General features: G+C 51.9%; 6 protein-coding genes across 6 annotated transcripts; 3 read left to right on the top strand and 3 right to left on the bottom strand.

The window, feature by feature from the left end:
- Positions 1–1,711: 1,711 nt before the first annotated feature.
- On the top strand, positions 1,712–3,285 carry CTRU02_201184 (uncharacterized protein; the record flags this gene model as incomplete). Its single annotated transcript, XM_036726211.1, has 3 exons — positions 1,712–2,027; positions 2,095–2,539; positions 2,610–3,285. 3 exons carry the CDS (start codon positions 1,712–1,714, stop codon positions 3,283–3,285), a joined length of 1,437 nt encoding a protein of 478 aa, XP_036581893.1.
- Positions 3,286–3,544: 259 nt separating this feature from the next.
- CTRU02_201185 (transposase) lies at positions 3,545–4,702 on the bottom strand (the record flags this gene model as incomplete). Its single annotated transcript, XM_036726212.2, has 1 exon — positions 3,545–4,702. The coding sequence occupies one exon, from the start codon at positions 4,700–4,702 to the stop codon at positions 3,545–3,547; it is 1,158 nt and encodes a 385-aa protein (XP_036581894.2).
- Positions 4,703–5,751: 1,049 nt separating this feature from the next.
- On the bottom strand, positions 5,752–7,110 carry CTRU02_201186 (eukaryotic initiation factor 4a-12; the record flags this gene model as incomplete). The annotated part of the gene is made up of 3 exons (XM_036726213.1): positions 5,752–5,810; positions 5,887–6,927; positions 7,002–7,110. 3 exons carry the CDS (start codon positions 7,108–7,110, stop codon positions 5,752–5,754), a joined length of 1,209 nt encoding a protein of 402 aa, XP_036581895.1.
- A 475-nt stretch (positions 7,111–7,585) lies between these two features.
- CTRU02_201187 (splicing factor 3a) lies at positions 7,586–9,130 on the top strand (the record flags this gene model as incomplete). Its single annotated transcript, XM_036726214.1, has 1 exon — positions 7,586–9,130. One exon carries the CDS (start codon positions 7,586–7,588, stop codon positions 9,128–9,130), a length of 1,545 nt encoding a protein of 514 aa, XP_036581896.1.
- A 1,131-nt stretch (positions 9,131–10,261) lies between these two features.
- On the bottom strand, positions 10,262–11,257 carry CTRU02_201188 (serine/threonine protein kinase; the record flags this gene model as incomplete). The annotated part of the gene is made up of 2 exons (XM_036726215.1): positions 10,262–11,084; positions 11,136–11,257. The coding sequence occupies 2 exons, from the start codon at positions 11,255–11,257 to the stop codon at positions 10,262–10,264; spliced, it is 945 nt and encodes a 314-aa protein (XP_036581897.1).
- Positions 11,258–15,560: 4,303 nt separating this feature from the next.
- Positions 15,561–16,713, top strand: CTRU02_201189 (Structure-specific endonuclease subunit SLX1; the record flags this gene model as incomplete). Its single annotated transcript, XM_036726216.1, has 2 exons — positions 15,561–15,796; positions 16,023–16,713. 2 exons carry the CDS (start codon positions 15,561–15,563, stop codon positions 16,711–16,713), a joined length of 927 nt encoding a protein of 308 aa, XP_036581898.1.
- Positions 16,714–21,434: the final 4,721 nt, after the last annotated feature.

Genomic DNA, 21,434 nt, shown 5'->3' on the forward strand with positions numbered 1-21,434 from the left:
CAGAGAGTCCTTCCTTCTCTGCCTCCTTTCTCAACCCCTGGGAATACCTCGGAGGATATCGTCTTCGGCCCCAAGTCGCTATATGTAAAGGTAGTAATTGTTTAACAGAACCCACCCAGAGCCGCGTCAGTTGTAGCTTCAGGGGAAACGGCCCACTAGGTGAGTCCCCTCCCCCCAACTGAGAAAGCAGGGGTTCAAAGACACTCGCTGTGTCTCAGTTGTCAAGTTCCTCCTCCGGGTAAAGACATCGTCTCATCCATCTTCCACCGTTTTTCCGTGGCCGAGGGACGGAAACATTGCACTCTTATTCGCAACTCTTTCTTCTCCCACCATTGTCGTATCATGTTGCGAATCCAGCACTGCGGACACCCTGCACAGTGGAAGTCTAATGTATCGCAATGCCTGCCACATCCGAACTGGTCAGAGACAGATGCAGGGTGGCAGAGAGAGCCTATCTCGCCAGCTGAACCCGCCGGCTTGGACATTCTCGAATCATCAGAACCTTGCGGATCGGCAGCTGAAACGGCCTCATCGTTCAAAGGCCGCTGTCAATCTAAGGCCCGACCTGATTGAAAACTGCGCTAAAATACCCCGAAGTCAAACAAGCCAGTCCTGGTCGCCGCCCCATCAGTCCCATGTCCGCAATATTGCTCGTCTTGTCTTGCCCCAACGGCCGATTGGGAAGTCCTCACCCGGCGCTATCTCCAAACCTCTTCGAGCAGACAAACAGAGTTGCTATCCCTCAGCTGTTCTCCAGGGCCGCCCCGGTTTCACGAATTGAACTTTGTTTTTCTCCGTATTGTCCGCACAATTCTGTTGAACAAGAGCAAGAAGGGGATTGTCAGGGTAAACCGTTTCAGGGGTCTAAGCAGATCTACCCTCATCCACGCCGTCGGTAATCATGATAGTCCGTCCTCACAAGCGATGGACGACGCCCTCCCGGTCAATCATCTTACACTACAACCTCGCATTCAGACGCGCCAATCGCAGTCTCGAACACTGCCGCCTCACAACGGCCCGGAGATGGCACCACGGCCACATACATGTAACCGAAGCGCCGCATTGCCCTCCACATCCCTTCGACAACCTCAACACCCCTGCCACATCCTGGCATGGCCGGGGCCACCAACCAGTCCGTTCAGCTGCGGCCAATTTATCCCATCAGCGGGATCTCCTCCCGTAAATCTGGGCCTTTTTACAGTCTGCAGCAGGAAGATGTGGGTTCCCGCATCCAGTCTGCCGTTACAGCCAACCGAACCTTTTCCCCCCTTGACTATCGATGTATCGCAGCCACCTTGCCCGGCTCTCCTGTTGGTAGCGAGCCAGGGGCTTCATCGGTATAAGGTCGAAATAGACCCGCCATGTGGCCCCCAACTGTTTCGTTCTGCTTCCTTTTTCTCGTCCTTTTGGATCTCTGCTTCTGGTTGGTTTCCTCCTATCACTGACGACCGAAACGCACAATATACGATAATGGCGAACTAGTTGTTGTTGTCTTTCCAGGAGAAAACATCAAGACGACCGACCTAAACGGAGCGACACACCTGTAGCCGCCAGACGGATAATCTCAATCTTGAATCCATTTCTACCATCAACTCAACCCCTTATCAACCACCTGCTATCTACTGCCACAAACTCTGGTCAGGGCAATCATTATCATGGCATCAAGTTGACCAGTAATCGTCACTCGTCAACAAAGTCAAATCTAGCCAAGATGCCGCCCACGGGCACCGGTGCTCTCTCCCTTGCTCTCGTCCTCCGCTCCGACCTCAACGTCGCAGCCGCCGCCGCAACAGCAGAAACCAACACAACCCTCCCACCCTGGCTTGCCCGCACGAATCCGGACCCAAGTGAGTGGAATGGCGCCTCTGTTATTGCTGCCGCTGCCATCTCAGCGACGCTAGCCACTACCTTCGTCGGCCTACGCTTCTACACACGCGCCCGTATCCTTCGTTCCTTGATGTGGGACGATTGGTTCATTCTTGCATCGCTATTCTTTGCCATCGCCACCTGCGGCGGCATGATCGTCCGTAAGCTTGTCTTTCCTGTTGACATGGAATTGTCAGCGTATGCCATGAAAATACTGACAAACCACAGAACTCAACTATGGCCTTGGTGAACACCTTCGCTACGTTTGGTCCACCTTTCCTCTCTACGTCAAAACAGGCACCTTCACAAATCTCCTTTACTCCTGTTCCCTCGCCCTGACGAAAATCTCCATCTTGCTTCTCTATATCCGCATTCTGACATATGAGCTTGTCCGCCTTCTCGGCAAGATCCTTTTGGGCGTCGTTATCCTCTCCCACACATGGATCATTGTCAGCATCCTCACAACTTGTATCCCCCTGAGCGCGGCGTGGGACACCAACCCCACCAGCCCGCCGCCGTACTGCCACCCGTTCTCCGTCTTTTGGGGAAATGCCTGCCTGCACCTAGCTACCGACTTCCTGATCTTCTTGCTGCCACTGCCTGTGATCTCGAGCATGCGTCTGCCCATGCGGCAGAAGCTGGGGCTGTACTTTGTCTTTTGCTTCGCTTTCCTGTAAGTCTCATCACCACTCTACTTATACCACACCAGCCGTAAAAGGGGTCCTAGACTAACACAACCTCAGTGTTTGCGCCATTTCCATTGTCCGTCTAGTGCGCCTCTTCCATACAGATGAGACAGAGGAGCAGTTGCTAGATGTAACCTGGTCCGCCGTCCGCATCGCAAATCTGACAGTCATCGAAGTAAACGCGGCCATCGTTGCCGCCTGCTTGACGACCCTGAAGCCCCTCGCCTGTCACATCTTCCCTAGCCTCAAGCCCACCGCGGGCGCCTCCTCCTCCTCATCAGCCTCCTTCACCATCGCTGCGGCAGAAGACCGTCGCCGCAAGGACTTTGAGGAGAATTTCTCAACAGGCGAGGACAGAGGCTACCAGCGCCCGCTCACTATCGGCACGAAACGTGACCGGCCGCGCATGTGGAGGGATACTTTTGCAAGTCTCGTCGGCGACGTCAAGATGGGGTCGACGGAGCATCTCGAGGCTCCCACACCGACGAGCGCAACGCAACTCGCCGAAAAAACGGGCGGCGGCAGCGTCGGGGTCTCCGAATTCAGACTGCCCGAAGTCCAGCCTCCTTCGCCATTTGGCAGATTTTCAAGCTGGACCAGAGGTTCGAGACTACAAGTGCCAATGCACTTAAGGACCCCCAGCTCGATGACGACGACTACGACGACCCGACATGAACGTTATGGGTCCGTCGATCGCCATGGCTCCCGCGTGCCGGGCCGTCAGATATTATGAAACACTTATTCATCACATTTACTACCTACATTTTTCTTGTACTATGAAGAACGAAGGCGTTTGGGTTGCACTTCCAGCGGTGAAGTATGTGTAAACGTGGGCGGACACCTCAAAAGGCCGAGGGCGGCCTTTATGTATCAACGGAGTTTTTGGGCGCAGGATAGCGCCAGTTGTAACGTCGCACACCCACTTCTCGCACACCCCCACATTTCGCACTCCCATAAATTGGGTCATCATGAGGTATTCATCAACTTCATAACTATAAGTCTGATTCGTCTCCTGCAACTGTGATACTATCGCCAGTTTTAATAGGTAATTCAGGCTCGCTAGATTCATCTGAGCTATCCTCAATTTCGCCAGCCTCAATTTGGGCTTTGTGAATTGCCTCAATGTTGGCAAACTTCGAATTTGGGCTCATTTGGACCTTACGCCGCTTCCGTACCATTCCAGCCTCAACTTCTGCTTCCAACATTGCAATCTTCTTCTCTGCTGTAGCCAATTGATAGTCCTTTTCATCAAATCCCTTTTGAACCTTCCGAAACAACAGTCGCTGCGTTTGCTGATCTTTATCCAACTTGCTGAATAAGCTAAGTTGATCATATAGATCAACTGTCTTCTTGGGCGTTGACCAGGCTACTATGGATGTAGCAGATGCCCAGTTTTCGTCTTTTCCACCATCAGAGGCCCTCATAGGCGTAGAATAGCCTGGCTTTGAGGGCTTGGAAGCATTCTCAAGCAGTAGAGGGCTCATGAGCGGTCGAGCTATCGAAATGGGCCATAGTCCTGTTGCTTTCCAGCCGCTTCTGATATTCTTGCTTGAAAATGCCATCTGGCGTGCTTTTCCATAGCAGGTAAGAAAGTTCCGTTTGCCTACAACTGTAGAATCGTTGTGTTGAATGAGGTATCCAAGCTCTTTTCGATAGGTCGCCTTGAGAGGCCCAAAGACTGCTTGGTCTAGAGGTTGGAGAACGTGGGATGTATGTGGCGGTAGGAAAAGGAGATATATCTTGTGTTTATAACAGAGATACATAAATTCTGTTGTTTCATGACTGCCATGACCGTCTAGGATCAATAGTCTCTGCTCAGAGGGATGATCAGGCTTAGTCAGAGGGATAAAGATGTTCTCAAGCCATTCCACAGCTGTAGAGTCTGAAGTCCAGCCATTCTCAGTTGCTGTGAACTTCCAACCACTGTAAATATCACGTTTATGGATATCAAGAGGAAACCATTGTTGTTGAACCGATTTCCCTCGATAAATAACAAGTGGAGGAAGCGCCTGACCAGTTGCAGAGACACACTCAAGCATAGTTGTCCAAGCCCGAGACCCAGGCTGTTTTTTTCGCATTGATGAGCTTTCTGATGATCCCAGTACTAAGCCATTTGATCCTCTGCCTTCTAGGATACCAGTTTCATCCATGTTATAGCGATGATGTGGTTTGATCGCCTTGATCTCTGGAAGGGCGAGTTGTTGAAACCATTGCCTGATTACATTAGTTGAGGCCCCATTGACACGCTTAGAATCGATGGCTCTAGCTCTATGAACCTTGATTGATGGATTTCTCTTAATAAAGAACTGAATCCAGTTTCTCCCAAGTGGCTGGGTAGTGCCTCTGATGTCTAGGATTCGCTGGGCAAATTCCTTGAGTTGTTGATGTGTTGGCGGCAGCCCTAACGCCGCCTGGATACGCACCCATTTAGCTAAGTGACTTTCCTGTGCTGGAGATAGCTTCTGGAAGCTAGAGAAAGCTACATTTCTTGCCTGTGAACCCTTTAATCGAGACTGGAGGGTTGATGGTGGAATTCCAGCATCATGAGCTGCCTTTCGGACACTCTGCCCACTTGCAACTGCATTGAGAGCTTGATTGACTTCTGTTTCCGTATACTGGCCCATTAAGCGTATAAGAGTAACTATTCAAAGAATTATAATAATCGCTGTAAAAGTGGTGAAGATATTAAAGAATGTTGAAGAGGGTAAAATTCTACATGAGCGATTTATGGGTGTGCGAAATGTGGGGGTGTGCGAGAAGTGGGTGTGCGACGTTATAGCGAACCTCTGGGGGTGTGGAAAAATTACCGATGTAACAACAAATTGACGGCGTACGGAATGGGAAAGAAGGCAGGGGAGGGTATCATGCTAGTTAAATACCCCTTCAGCGCGGGACGCCGCTGTTCCTAGTTGTACGAATAACGACATTCTTTTTTCTTAAATTGTCCATCAGTCGCCCATGACATCCGTATACACGTGTCGCTTTTGCAATAACAGTCTAGTGTCTTGTGAACAAGGTAGAGTCAGCGGCATGAACGAGAGTCAGGGAGAGATTAGTATAAATGCTCACCTGCTTCCAAACAGAGCCCCCTTCCTCCGCTTTCTCTCGGCTTGACGACCTTTCTCGTCTGCCTCTCACCTGCCGGTCCTAGTACCCCTTGACTGGACCTGATTCATTCTCGTATCGGATATCCGTGAGCTTAAGAAATGAGATCGGCCACGTTCATGGGCATCTCGTCGATCTGGGTAGAGTAGTACACTGCCGTTTCGTTAGTACTGTGGCATATCAAAAGTAACGGCGGAGACAAAAAAAAAAAAAAAAAAAAAGAGCTTACACTCAATATCGCGAAGAATTCGCACATCTTCGCTGGTGACGAAGTTGATGGCGACACCCTTACGTCCGAAACGGCCGGAACGACCGATACGGTGGATGTAGTTCTCACGGTTGCTCGGCAGATCGTAGTTAATAACCAAGCTGACCTGCTGCACGTCGATACCACGCGCCCAGACGTCCGTGGAGATGAGAACACGGCTGTTGCCCTGGCGGAAGTCCTGCATAATGCTGTCACGCTCCTTCTGCGGCATGTCGCCGTGCATGCTGCTGACGGTGAAGTTGGCCTCGCGCATCTTGTCCGTCAGCCAGTCGACCTTTCTGCGCGTGTTGCAGAAGATGACGGCCTGCGTGATCGTCAGGGTATCGTAGAGATCGCAGAGGGTATCGAACTTCCAGTCCTCCTTTTCGACGGCGATGAAGTACTGCTTCAGACCCTCGAGGGTCAACTCGTCACGCTTGACGAGGATGCGCACGGGGTCCGTCATGAACTTGGTTGTCATGTCCAACACGTCGTACGGCAGCGTAGCAGACACGACAACAACCTGCGTCGCGGGAGGCAGGTAGCGGTACACGTCGTAAATCTGCTCACGGAAACCGCGGTTCAGCAGTTCGTCGGCCTCATCGAGGACGAGCATCTTGATGTGGCGGGTGCGCAGGTGACGGCGGCGAATCATGTCGGCGACGCGGCCGGGCGTACCCGAGACGATGTGCTGGCCGTAGTCGAGCTTGCGGATGTCCTCGCCAACGTTGGTTCCGCCGATGCAGGCGTGGCACTGGACGTTCATGTAGTCGCCAAGGGCCATGACGACGGACTGGATCTGGGTCGCAAGTTCGCGCGTCGGGGAGAGAACGAGAGCCTGGGTCTCACGCACAGCCGTGTCGATGACCTGAAGCATGCTGATGGAGAAGGTCGCCGTCTTACCCGTGCCGGATTGCGCCTGGGCGATGGTATCGCGGCCCTTGCAGACCTGGACGATGGCACGGGACTGGACAGCTGAAGGGGACTCGTAACCGTATGCGTAGATTCCACGGAGGAGGTTCTCTGGGAGAGTTGCGCGTCAGTTTTCGTGGCTCAATTGCAAAAGATATTCTTTCTTCAATTGTCATTTTCATTACCTTTGAGGGACATGGACTCGAAGGTCGGGTGGACGGTGACTTCTTTGGAGGTGGAGAATTCCATCCTCTCGTCGGCCTTACGGTCGATTCCGCTACCACCTTCCGCCATTATGATTGATTGTTTGTTATCGGGTATTCAACTGGTTTTGGGTTGATGGTGTTTTGTCGGTGCGACGGATTCTCGAGGGAGGTGGTTTTTTTTGCAGGTGGGTGAGAGACAAGTTCGTGAAATTTTAGAGGGGCGCGCCGAAGCTTCACCAAGCAGCGCGGCTACTTGCAGGTTTGCGGTGACGGGACGAGCAGTTAGGTCCTGACTCGGAGCGTAAAATTCCTTCTTCCGACCTGTCAAAAGCAGCGCCGATTCGCCACAGGGAATATTCCACAGCGCACTTAGCGTCCTTCCATCCCAAAAACTGGAGCTGAAGCGACCTTATTCAGTGGACCACTCAGCGGACGCGGCTAAGGGAAAGGCTGGCTGCGCGAACCTCGATTTTTCCCGAAGCCTCGCCAAACACCTTTCCCACCATCACACCCCCATCACCCTCCCAACACCATCACGCGCCGACGGAGCTTCACAAACGAAGATGGTGGGCGTTCTCGAAGAACAGCGCTACATCCACGAGGATCTCGAGCGCCTCGAGCAAGGCATCGCAGACCGCATCAGTGAAGAACCAAAACACATCCGCGACCGCCTCAACCGCGACCACGAGATCAGCCAGCTGCTCGACCAGATCCAAGCGCAATCCGTTAAGCTCCTCGACATTTACAAAGATGCAGACGGTCAGCGGTCGCGCGAAATTCAGAGCATCGGCACGGGCGACCCGTTTGAGGAGTTCTACGGCCAGCTGAAGGATGTTCGCGACCACCACGCCAAATACCCCAACGAGCAGGCCGAGAACTCGGAGCTGCGATACCGCGTCAAGAAACCCACCGAGGGCGAGCTAATGCCCTACGTCGTTGACCGCATCTTCACGGGTGAGGAAGGTTTTGGGCGATTCTTCGACTTGCACACCTGCCACGAGTCCTACCTCAACCTCCCCAACGTCAAGCGTTTATCCTACCTGCAGTACCTCGAAGTGTTTGACAACTTCGCCCCGGGATACGGAGGCCTGAAGAGGAACGAGAAGTTGACGGATCAGTACTTCAAGTACCTCGGCGAGCTGGCGGAATACCTCGAATCCTTCATGCGGCGGACGCGACCCCTGGAGAACCTCGACAAGGTGTTTTTGGGCTTTGATAATGACTTCGAGACGGCCTGGGAGAAGGACGAGGTACCAGGATGGCAGAAGGAGGAATCCAACGGCAGTACTGGTAAGGAACTGAGCACGGCGGACGCTATATGGTGCGACGACTGCGAGAAGGAGTTCAAGAACGAGAATGTCTACAAGTCACATCTCACTGGACGGAAACACATCAAGGCGGCTGAGGCGAGAAAAGCACGACAAGAAGAGGACGGGGGCGACGGCACGACAAACGGCGGCGGCAGCGGTGCAAGGGTTTCAGCTACAAGATTGAAAGAGAGGGCAGTCGCGGAGCGCGAGTACCGCGTGAAGCGTCTCGCGGCAGCCATGTCCACGGAACGCGGCGACACGCGTGTGAACGTGGAGCGCAAGCAGGGTATGACGGAGCGCGAGCGGCAGCAGGAGCTCGAGAACCTCATGAACCTCTCCTCAGCGCCCCCCGGCACCTACAACGGCGCGGGAGACGGCGACGAGGACGGGGATGAAGACGGTGACGATGGCGAGGAGAAGATTTATAACCCGCTTAAACTGCCCCTCGCATGGGACGGCAAGCCCATTCCCTTCTGGCTGTACCGTCTCCACGGCCTCGGCGTCGAGTTCCCCTGCGAGATTTGCGGTAACTTCGTGTACATGGGCCGCAGGGCGTTCGACAAGCACTTCAACGAAGCTCGACACGTCCACGGCCTGCGGTGTCTCGGCATCACCAACACGAGTCTATTCCGCGATATCACGAGCATCGAGGAGGCCGTCAACCTGTGGGACAAGATCCAGCGGGAGACGAAGAAGACAAAGGTCGACGAGGGCAGCATCGTGCAGATGGAAGACGCAGAGGGCAACGTCATGCCCGAGAAGGTGTATTACGATTTGCAGAAGCAGGGTCTGTTGTAGAGACAGATCATCTACCGATCCACGCGGAGAAAGGGGGTGTATATGTAAATGTAGATTTCAAACCTGGATGTTGCTCATGTCTGAAAAAAGCCAAAAGATCGTTCGGAGAGAACACGGGGAGGGGGGATTGTAGAACGTATTAGCATCGGGAAGCCAATGGATAGATACCATTGAACGAGCTGGGGCTACTTTTTTGATGTCGGGGGCCCGTGAAATAAAACTGGGGGTTGGGTGGTTCATGTTGTTGTAGTATTTCCCTCTCCCGTTTTGGGTCATCTTTTTTTTGAAAAGACAATGCGGCCGAGCCGAGCGAATCGAAACAATGTTCATTCTAGATCTGGAACACACCGGTGCTACCTTATTCCATCATGTGTGGCGATCAATTGGGGGGGGGGGGGGGGGGGCATTTAGCCAGAGTGAGGCTGCATAAGTGAACATGGCAAAGTCAGCTAACAAGCGGAAGAGGTTGAAGATTATGAGCAAAGTGGCGAATACTAGAAACGGATCGCACCAATCCTGTGACATCATAGTTTGTTGCACCAAAAACCCCTTCAGAGCTATAGCTTTTTCTTTTACATTTCAATCATCACCGCCATAGAAGACTAGGGAAACTTTGAATATAGAAATCGCGCCATTCTCTTTGTGTGTGGCTTACGTCCAGTTGGTGTTTTTGTAGTCTATCTATACCTTCCCTAACAATGTCTATGCTCTATCCCGTGTACAGTACCGCCTGGGTCCGTCTTTTTGTTTTACCCCGAATCAAAACGCTTTCAAATAAACCTTGTACTTTTCTTCTTTTTCATATTCCAGTTGACCCAGAAAAAAACCCGGATTGATGTCCCAAGAGTGTTTTGAGAAAAAACCTCTCCATAATTCCCCGCTGAAAAATCAAAAGCTCGCTCATAGTCCCCGTTGACCCCCAAACAAAAGGAATTCGGTGGCCGTCACCGTTTTCTTCCACATTAAACTTGTATTCATCCCCTGGCGTATATAGTTGTGTAGAGTCGGTAAATCATTTGTTGATACCGTAAACAAAATCGCTGGCTGGATCCATTTCTTGGATCTTCTACATCCCCTGGGATGCCATTCGTGATCGTCATCAAAAAAAGCTTCCATTTTTGGAGGAAGCTCTTAGTCCTCAAACAGACCAGACATCTCCTCCAAAAGCTGGTCGGCAGACGGACGCTCAGCGGCATCCATGCGCATGATGCGATTAATGAAGTGTGAGGCGGTGCGGAAGTCGAGGGGCTCGACCTTGCGCCCTATTGTGAGAGCCTTGGCTGCCATCGCCTTGCCTGGGCGGGCACGCTCGAGATAGGTCTGGGGAATGGCGCCGAAGCGGCGGGACTGTTGACGGAGGACCTCGAAGATGTAGCTACGATCGTGGTAGGAAGCGTTGGTGGGGCGGAAGGGGTTGTAATCGCCGCCATGTAACAATGCAATCATCATGGAGCCAAAGGCCCAAATATCACTCGCTGTGCCCCAAGGGACTTCCATCAACACCTCCGGGCTCGTCCAAATAGGGGCGCCAATCAGAAAACCTTTACGGGCAACGTCGGAGTCGACAGAGTACGAAGCGCCAAGGTCACCAATCTGAACGTCAGAGAAGCGTAGGTCCGGATCGGCCTCGGAGGCGGAAGCGTAGTTGACAAGAATGTTATCGGGTTTGATATCGGTATGGACGTAACCATCCTTGTGCAGGGTAGAAAGTCCACGCAGGACTGCGCGGGCGACGAAGCGAATCTCGCGGTTGGTCAGAGGCTTCTTGATGGTAGCGTTGAGCAGGTGGTCATCCATATGGCGAAGGACAATCATGGGAGCATCCTGCTGGATCTCGTCGATGACGGGGCGGAGGAAGGGGTTGCCCTGGAACTTGCGGAGGACGTTGTGTTCGTTCTGAGCACCAGAGAGACCCTGGACGCCTTTGACAATGGACTTGCCACCCGTAGGGTTACTGTGGACGTTAGTCCCTGAACTTCCTTTAGAGCTAAGCCAGTTCACTTACGTAGCAATCCAAACGCCCTCGCGGATCTTCTTCTGAATAGTGTACCTGCTAGCATTTCCGAGCAGGATCTGTCCAATCTCCAGGGACGGTGTCCCGAGGGCGGCGAGGCCTCTAGGGATCATTTTTTCGATGTTGTGTGTAAAAGTAGGATCGTTCGGGTCTAGATTCGGTTTCGGTACGACAATGGTTTGGGTTCGGTTTCCGTGATATTCAAGTGACAGCTTGCAGGGGCTGTCTGAGAAGAACCAGGTCGATAATGATCATTACAAAGATATACCAGAACCGATTGGAAAGAAGAAACGCCTAGCACGAGATTCCCGTCATCTAAAGGAATCCTGTCTAGACAAACCCTCAAAAACAAGTCTATTAGAAAAGACTTAAGAGTGTCAAAGAGGGTGGGAGTTGAATCGAGTTGGGTTTGGTTGTTGAGTAGAGTAGCAAAGTCGAACTGTCCTGAGTCGGAGGAACAACGCTTCTTCTTTAACGGGCGGCCGGGTACTTTCTCATGGTACCTGAAGGGCCTAGAGGCAGGGCAGCGGCAGGGGTGGCGGAGGCGTGGGTGTGGGTGGGTGTGTAAGTGGGTGTGGTGTGGGAGGGGGCGTAGTGGAGGGGGGCAAATCAGCAAATCTCTGGGAAATTCGTATCTCATGGAACTCTGGAGGCACAGTACTATTAGCAAGCTTTAAGCATTGGGTTTGGCACCCGATGTATGTGGCTTCCGACAGGGCAGAGTCGAGTCCAGACTCCCTGATTGCAGCGGGATGCGCAAGCCGGAGACCGGGCGTAATCATCTGTGGTGGTGTCTTAGATGTAGCATCGACACCACAGATGGTTTGTAAAGGGCTGGTGAGCACAACTGCTCGCTACCTGCCGGGCACTGGTAAGTGCCGGCTGGGCGGCGCACTTGAGTAGCACAGGTACGAGTACTGGTCATTGCTCAGAATAGTAATACGTAGTTGGCATCGCATCGCGTCAGCACCAGACCCAGCGGCTGCCAAAGGTCGTGCAAGACAAGTGAGTTCACTCCAGTATAGATAGTTTCAGTGGACTGGGTGGACGAACAGTCACCCGGATCCAGAAAACCCAAAGCCTCCACTACGAGAAGAAAAGTTTTTTTTTCTCCTTCTCATCCTTCTAGTGCTCGGGTCGAACGGTACCCATAGCACGGTACGTGCATGGTTCTAGTAACCCAACTGTGTAATGGAGGGTGGCCCATCGGTCTTTGGCCATGCACACCATGGCAGTAGTTGGTGGGCAGCGGTCTAGATCGTCTCGCTCGCCGACGGAAACACTGGCACACACAGTGTACTGTTGCGTGAACACGGGAGAAGGTAAACTATTGTTGGAAGGTCAAGACCTGGATCAGCTCGGACGATCCTTGGAACCCTGGGATCTGCAAGGGTGAGCCACACCTGGAGAAGCTCCATGGTAAGGATCCCCTCCCCCTGTTTCCAGGTACGCGCCTGTCTCTGCATCCAACTTGCAAGCCTTCCCAGCACACGAGGACACCATCAGTGACCACGGGTTGACAGAGTGACCCCATCAGGAGACCTGGTTGGCTGGCATGCCGCTGTCACCGACCTACGGGACTGCATCCGTTGCCCACAGTGCCGGGGGCTGGACGCGTTCGGTGCATTCCAGAGTCTTACTGCTGTTGCATTTGCTGCAGCATCTGCATCAAAAATGCCCGTGGAGAAGGGTGGTGTGCTCTCGTCGGCTCCGGCTCGTCTCTGCAAAACTGCCATTCCAGCTGCAGGCCTGATTCCGTGATCTGTAGGTGACTGATCATTGGAAGGCTCCGAAAAGGAGGGCGATTGTGGTGGTAAGCCGCAAATCGTATTTCGCAAGCCGTTCACGCCCACAGTCTGCCACAATCATTCACTACCGCATAGTCGGCAAGCCGCATGCAGGAAGAGTTGAGCCAGGTGAGCTAGCTAGGAAACTGTAGCCTTGCTTGGCTGCGTCTGCGTCTATACTTACAATCTGCATTGCAGGCCCTAGTGTGTGTCCACAGTAACATTGCTTGATTGCCCACAGCGGTGTCCGCACCATGGATTGTCTCAAACTCGGTCAAGGAAATCCCAGGAGCAAATCAAGCGTGGGGGCCGCAGTCGGAGGCGAACAATGGCGACATAGCTAGCAGCCAACTCCAGAGTCGGAAGGCGGCCAGCATGGCAGACCTCATTGATCAGCGACCGCGGAGCGATGCGCAGCGGGGGATGCCAATTCGAAAGTACCAATTCGGCCGTGCTCCAATCATTCTCCCAACGGCGCATGCGGGTGACGGTGGTGCTTTGATGGTTCTGTAGGGCAGGAGGCAAATTGATGTGCGCTGGGGACGACTGGATGCAGCTCAGGCACCAGTCGAGCCAGGTCAGTAATATGGTAGCTGTTCCAGCCACGTTCTTCTACAGCCGGACCTCACTGGGACGAAGGAGTCGTCGCTGTAGCCCGGTGATTTACTATGTAGTCCTCTGTCTCCCTTGCTACTTGCTGCTCGATCCTGTCGGCCAGCACCAGTCCGTCTCAGTTGAAAGGAGGCTTTTGATCGGTGCGGCCGGAAGGCAGTGTTATTTGTTTGGGTGAGGGGAGCCAAGCATAGCTGCGTAAGCAGTACACCGACGGGTAATCAATTGCTCGTTTCTATCAGGTGAACATGGCCGTGGCATTGGGGTACCATGGTTGGTAATAATGGGCGACATGATCTGATCTAGATTCATCATCAGCTCGATTCCTCAGCTGGTCCCGTGCCCCCTGCTAAGCCAGCCTCGATTCGTGTCGAGGGGCTTTCATTCGGACATCTGAGCCAAAAGTGTGTGGCATTCGATTATTGGGCAAGCCATCAAATGGTCTGGTATGCCTTTCGTCTTCCTGAGCGATGTTTAACAACAGACGGCAAGGGGTTCGCGGAGAATGAAACCGGCATCACAGGCGAAGTTCCGTTTGGCTTGGAGCTTCATGTGATTGATGATTGAGATGATGGTGCTACCAGGTAGTGTGCCAATTGACGAGTGCTGGTGCCAGTGTTGATGCTGATGCTGGTGCTGGTTGGAACCTCTCCCTTGTCTCTGACCCCCGTGTCGGTAAGGTTTGCGCATCACGGGACGAAATGTTGCGACATGGGAATTTAAAATATAATCATTAAAACATGGGGGAATGGGGCGGGGAATCGGGGAAGGAGCAGAACGAAGCCGGACCACGATGGTAGCCCACGGGCACCTGCCAACAAGGCGGCGCAAGGGGGGTGTGGTCCTTCCTTCCCTTCCGATGGGTGCCCTTGCATTTCCTTCCCGGTGCACCAAACAAGCAAAGGCCACTAAAAAAAAAAAAAAAAAAAAAGGCCCAAAGAGCACCAAAGGGAAGCTCCCTCCCCTGCCAGCCTTCCATTCCGCTGCCCAAAGTTACTACTAAGTGTTGGACAGGCAGGTTAAGCACCCACAGCCCCCGGAAAAGTACTAGCTCCTTTCAACTCCCGACCAAGGTTCTATTTTCAACCCAATACTCCGTAAAAGAAACATCAGTAATAATTCCAAGGCCAGCACCGCCAATGCTCCCCCCCAATTCTTGACAAGTCTCCCAAATTTTACTTGTTTCCCCCCATTTCGCTTTCTTTCCCCTTTGACTCACATTTTCATCTCACCCCCCACAAACCTTCCCTGCCTATACCAGCATTACCCGGTGCACAGTTCCTGTACCCCAAGCTTCCAGAGGTGCCACCTGACTAGATCCATTTTTGTCGGTCCATGGCCGAGTGCAACACCGACACCAAGGGAAAAAAAACACCCCAATTCAATTTCATTTCCCAGAAGTAACGAAAGCTACTGCTAGCTAACCTTACCAATCCCAACATACCCGAGTCTCCGACACCAACATCGCTTCCCCCTGTAGTGCTGCTGCAACTGGCACTTGGCTGGCAGCTGCAGTCGCAAACTTCTTTCACACCGCTCACCGTCACCTTACCATCACCTAGTTACCGGTTCCGGGCTTCATCCTACTCGTACCTTCTTCCCCAATCATTCTGCTGAGCACACTAGCTCGCCTGACCCCGCACATTCTCAACAAGAACAACAACAACAACACCTACCATTCTGTCCAAAACCACCAAATCAACCGACACGAGCAGTAGCACTACCCACCATCACCATCATCACCACCACAATCGATGCCAACACCAGCATTAGCACCTCGTACTACACACACCAAGCGCACCTTGCTTGCATTACCTTCTCACTGGTCCCGACCCCGCCGATACACGCCCAAAACCAAGTCCACGTACGCTCCCATAAGCAGCCTCCGAGTCTAGGCCAGCCTACACAACACTGGCACAAGCACAGGCACTGGCACTGGCACTGGCACAACTCACCCTTCTCCCTCCAAAACACGTCGCACAATGTCTTGACTCCGTTCCTTCTCCCCTGTTGAGTCATGCCCGTCAAGTCCAAGCCCATCCCCGCCCTCTACACGGTGTACATCCTCCGTTCCACGGTACGCCACGCGTCGCTCTACATCGGCTCGACTCCCAATCCCCCTCGCCGTCTGAAGCAGCACAATGGCGAGGCTCGTGGCGGCGCTGCTCGTACCTCTCGTCTGAGCTTGAGGCCTTGGGAAATGGTCGGTCTCGTCTCTGGCTTCCCGGGCAGTATCGCTGCTTTGAAATTCGAGTATGCTTTCCCCTCCTCTCCCTGGAGCCATCCCCCAACCTTGCCGTTCGTCTCGGACCTTACTGCTGCTTATCGTGTGCTTCTTCCACCTTCGGATGAAACTTCACCGAGCTACCCCTAGCTTGCTCTTTGTTTCCCTCTCTCTCTCTCTTTTCCCCCTCTCGCTATAATTCAGATATACCTTTGGCTCCTTTGCCTGTGCTCATACTAATCAAAAGATAAACAGGTGGGCGCTGACCAACCCGCATCTCTCATTACACATACCTTCCGCGTCGCGAATCACTGTTTCGGCCGGAGTTAAGAAGAACGGCCATCCCCGCCGACCCCGCGCGAGCTTGAACTCGATTCTCTCCAATCTGCAGCTTTTGCTAAGTGTCCCCAGCTTCTGTCGGTGGCCGCTAAAGCTGCACTTCTTTGCGCCTGATGTGCATTCCGCCTGGAAGTCCATCACTGCCACTTCGACTGAACCCCTCCGCGAAACGCTCCCTATCCTCACCGACTTTGGCCCCGACCCTGCTGCACGTCTAGCTGACGTCGCCGCACCCTGGGGCATCCATGCTTTACCCGTGGACTACACTTCAGTGAAAGAGTATGTGGAAAAGGGTCAGTCTATCAAGGCCTTCGAGCGGGAGGGAAGTTGCGTTGTTTGCCAGAAAGAAATAAACCCTGGCAAGAGCCTGCATGCTGTATGTCCCAACACGGGCTGTGAAGGTGTCGGTCATCTGGCTTGCTGGAGCCGTCATTTTCTCCACCACGAAGGCGAGCGGCAAGCTGTCGTCCCTATTCACGGTCGCTGTCCCCGATGTGGGGGCGATGTGCGGTGGGTCGATATGATGAAAGAGCTGACATTGCGAGAGAGGGGCACCAAAGAGATTGAGACCCTCCTCAAGGAGAAAAGGAGGCGAGCGAAGAACTGAGTAAGGCTTGTGTGGACCCTGAGAAACCAAGCTCTGACGTCGAGCCTCGAAAGATCTTGGTTTTCATTCTGGCTGTATGAGTCAGTTTGCCCATTCATGAATCGAAATGTCATGACAACTCCTCGGGCTCACCATGGAACCAGGAAGAGCTTGGTAGGTGTTCGCAGACCAGAAAATTGGTATGACGATCGCATGCGGCGTTGATGGGAATCCCATTTTTCGCTTTTCAATGCCCATATATGCCCACACGATTACCTCCTTTTGCGCATTCGGTACTAAGTTTTGCTACTTTGCCGTTTCTGCTTGTTGACCAAGTCAAAGCTGCTACAAACCCTGATTGATCGTCTTTGCTGGACTGTTCTTGAGTTGATATACTCGATTGTTAGGTAACCCTATCGATCTTAGATTCATACCCAAAAACCCACCTCCCCTAGATGGAGGTGTGGGAATCACGAACAGGTTTATGTAGCCTTGCCAAACAACAATACACCAGGCATCCAGCAGCCGTTTCTGCCGATGTGTAAGTTATTTGAAATACTTAGTTGACAAGTGCCCTTATTACCATGTCCGCCTCTGGATGATTTAAGCTTGGCATCAGGGACAGTTCGGGGATCTACAACGTCAAGCTCGTGCGCCCTTGCCTGAAAGCCCGCGCGATAAGCCTAGGGCTAATGCCGCAAACGTTGGCAGCACTACTGCTAGCCTGGAATGCAAGTGACAGTATAGTTTACAAATAGAAATCATTTTGACCGTATGGTCGAATAACAAATTCTGCGTTATACATCTCCTTCAAGTCCGTTATACCATTTGCAGTTGAGTGATTTTTGTCATGTCTCAGAACACTCGACCCCGCGCCGTAGTGCCTTGCGGAAGCAACCTCGCATCACGATGGCCTTCAAAGTAGACCTTACCCTCTCCCTCGTGGCCCTCTTTGATTGTGCATGGCAGCCAAATATGAGCGCTTTCGGGTATTCACGTCTGTAGAATTCGGTCATTCAACAAGGCTTACGGCGCTGGGCCGGAAGCTGGCCGTTTTCACCTCAAGGGCATGTCAAATATCTCCGAAGGTGGGCTCATTATTCGGCTTCCCCGCCAGCATCAGGTCAGATTACGAAGAAAGACGGACAGCTAGGTTCATGTCTGGCTAGTGCTTCTGTTCAGGGGTGTAAACTGATCGCGGACATCAATTTCGACAGGCCGAGGTGTTAGACGTGTGGTATTACACGGCAATTAGAGGCACTCGGTCGATGGTCTTGCACGGCGGTGTTGCTGTTAGAGACGTGTCATAATGGGTGGATGTACTACCTGGAATCTGCGAATCGTTTTTGGGTGTCGTAGACATAGTCAGTGGAGTTGAAGTTGAGTGGCCGCGAACGATGCAATGAACTGAGGAAGTGGCTGGAGCGTGCCGAATCTTCAAGAGCAAGACTATGGCATGGCTCTCTCAAGATTAGCCTTGAGGGGCTTACAATTGGGAAGAAGCTAGTTGAAAATGTAGAACATATCGTCATTTATATTCGTTCAGCTCGGAGTTTATCGCGTTAGAGAAGGTATAGGAATACCCTAAGCAGTTTCTACAGATGCTATGACGAGCCCGTCTGTTCACTTACACGTTGGCCCAGAGTAGGATCCCGTATGTCAACATGAGTCTCCTGGGTTGCCGGTGAGCGCTTCGGTCAGATATACTCTCGAGCGATGTTTGACGCTGACTATACCCGAGCTTCACCAAATAGCTGAGAGAAATGCCGACTGCGCAACTTATGGAGATGGACCCTGGCTTGTATACTTTCGACAGAGCACAATCAGTCTGCTTACCCGGGTCCAATAAGATATATGGAACCTGGAAAGCATGGTGCGGCCTTACATGTTCTTTCGCAGTTTTCCATCCTGAACCACTCAATCAATGCGCTATTTCATCCTTGTGGTCTATCTTTGATGCTTCGCGACTGACCTCGGCAGACTTTGGTTGTTGACTTAGGTAATTGTCGTGAGGTTAAATAAACCTGGTGTAATCAACGGGGTAAACAAGTAAATTAAGAACGAAAGCTTTCTGTATAGCATTTCGGGCAAACTAAATGCCTTTATTGACGCTTACTTCAAAACAGGAGAATATCTGTTCACGCAGGTACCCTATTTGCTCTGTGTTTCATCAAGCCAGATAACTGCCAGTCTTGTGAGAATGGTCGCTGCTCCGAGGCCATGAACAAGACAGCAACTGAATATGAATCAAGAGCAGAAATCAACATCCTCATATCCATCATTGCGCGCCGATATATGGCGCTCAATACGTGACGTGGCTTTAAAAGACGGCCATGACAATCGTGTGAGGATTATTTTTTGTATTACCGTCATTCAATAGAGATTCAGGCGACATATTCCAATCGAGAACATTGGTGATACCCTCGTGGATACAATCTATGCCCGATGAACCTATAGCAGGCAGCCCCATATGATAAACACCAAATCAGAAATGAAACCCTCCACCCAGTTTCTCGCGGTGCGCCATGGCCAGAACCAGCGCTGGCCGGACTCCAAGAAGTCATTGGAGACGGGAAGGTAACGTTTCTGCTTTGAATTCCCTGTCGGCTTATGCATTGCACGACTCGATTTTAAGGGATCAAGCACCCACAAAGCATACTATCCTGTTTCGAATATTGATAGAAAGACGAATCTGAGAAGTCATCATCCGCTCGCTCGCTGGCTCCAGCAACTTACCACTGGCCATTCGGTTGATCCATATAATCCCTCTGTGACTTCTGACTGAAAATATACCCAAAAAAACTTCAAAGATCATTTCACTAGTCCTGACAGCTGATTTGCAAACTTTCCCAAGTGCGTGAAGGGTCTTCATCAGGTCAACGGAGAAACTTGGCCGAAACGTAGTGTCTCGTCACCATCTTTATGACCAAGTACCTTTTTCAAGCGTTAGTTGTCCAGGGGTTTCAAAGGGAGGCAGCGGTTATTTGCTCTTCATGGGTTGTTGCACCACGGGAACATGGTCATTTGCTTGCAATCCAACGTGATGGGAGTGCATGTCCGGTGAGATGAATGCAAGCTCCCCTCTCCGGTGATGTCGTCGCGTAACAATGCTACTAAACAGCTGCCAGTTGCTAGTGGAGTTCTGAAAAGATGCATTAGTTATCCTGGACGAGCATAACATCCCATAATCAGAGGCACTATTTTCGACGCAGCTCAAGACGTTAGACGGAGCCCCTACTTTCTACTGACGCGAGTCCCATAAGAACAAAGCTCAGCCAAACGATCCAATTTTGTTTATGATTGAGAGTTTATTCTTTGATTAGTATAAAGATGCCGAGTTTATGTGAACTGACTGGTTGAGAGTAACAACATCCGTTGCTGGCAGCTGCCAAACCTTACGCTTTAAGTAGGAAAAGTTTGATACCTTGCTTCTTGTCACTTAAGCAGAATAGGATGCGAAACGCCATTGCGATTGAGAAATAAAAAATCACAATATGTATTTCTTTGCAACTGGGATCATGTTAAGTCTGTCAAACACGTTGAAGGGAAGCAATATCGCCTGGCAAGAACCTGATATCAAAATGCGAATTTCTTGACCGATGACTAAGCCGGCCCAATCGAAGGCCCAGGAGGGAGAGATGAAGTGCAGACTGCAAAGTTGAGTTTGCCCGCCCCCGCAAACAGGGCTTATCCTCGACCTTGGACCGATCTGGGACGCTAGGCATGTTTCTCCAACGTCATCCGACTTTGATTGGCTCGCTAAACGATTGGTAGTGATCCACCCCTGTCGAGTCAGTGGAAGATATCAGATGTTCAGTTGTTTTTTTTTTTCGCTGCAGTTTTTTCCCTGCAGGAGCATGGTCCGTGGCACCTGTGGGAGCCTGGCCAGGCCAGTGTCGACCCCACAAGCATTGTTGTTACTGTGACCGTAATGAGATGGGGAGGAGACACTACGGCTATGCTTTGCCATCTCCAATATCAATACGACCCGAAGACAGCCGGTACGGAATTCCCTGGAAGCACTTACTTAGTAGTCTCTCACCGAAAGCCGTCTCTCGAAATCCATTCGCGATAATAAGCCCAATTACGACTTTGCAGCGACTGGCAGCAATTGATTCCGGACGGCATTGCCAGCATGACTGCCGCGATGATCACCTTAACGTCACCTTCGCGAGGCGCACTTGCTGGCTCCGCCAATGGCTAAAACAGCGTCGGGGGATCAGCAATGGACCATGAGGTATCCGAGAATTGACCGTGTTTATCAAGCGTATCCCACCAAACACCAGATTGAGAATTAGTGCTGCAGCTTTGCGACCGTGCGCTGAAAACGATTCATGGAACCTCCGCTGCGACGTCGTTGGCCCTGTGTTTGTGTGTCTGATGTCGCACATCGACCAACTCAGATGTCAGCTTTCGGCGCCGAAGTACCTGGGTACCTACGCTGATCGGGTGTTTGATGTACCCGAGGCCAGGAATGGCCGAATGACGCCAGGGTTAATTTGGTAAGGGAACTGGGAGGGAAATGCCAATAATTTGGTGCAGACACACTAACTGGGCTAATTTACGGCTCCCTTTGGTGCATGACCCTTTCAATTGGCCCTTCTTGTCTCCTCTGGTAATTGAATACACAACTGCTTGGCCGAGATATTTGCAAGCATAGCCCAGCATATATTTGAGGGGTTCCAGGCACACAAATTTATTGCAGCACTGCACATAGCATTTAGACCTTGCTAGACGATGCT

The sequence above is a fragment of the Colletotrichum truncatum genome, assembly GCF_014235925.2.
Source record: "Colletotrichum truncatum strain CMES1059 chromosome Unknown Contig_0001, whole genome shotgun sequence".
Lineage (NCBI taxonomy): Eukaryota > Fungi > Ascomycota > Sordariomycetes > Glomerellales > Glomerellaceae > Colletotrichum > Colletotrichum truncatum.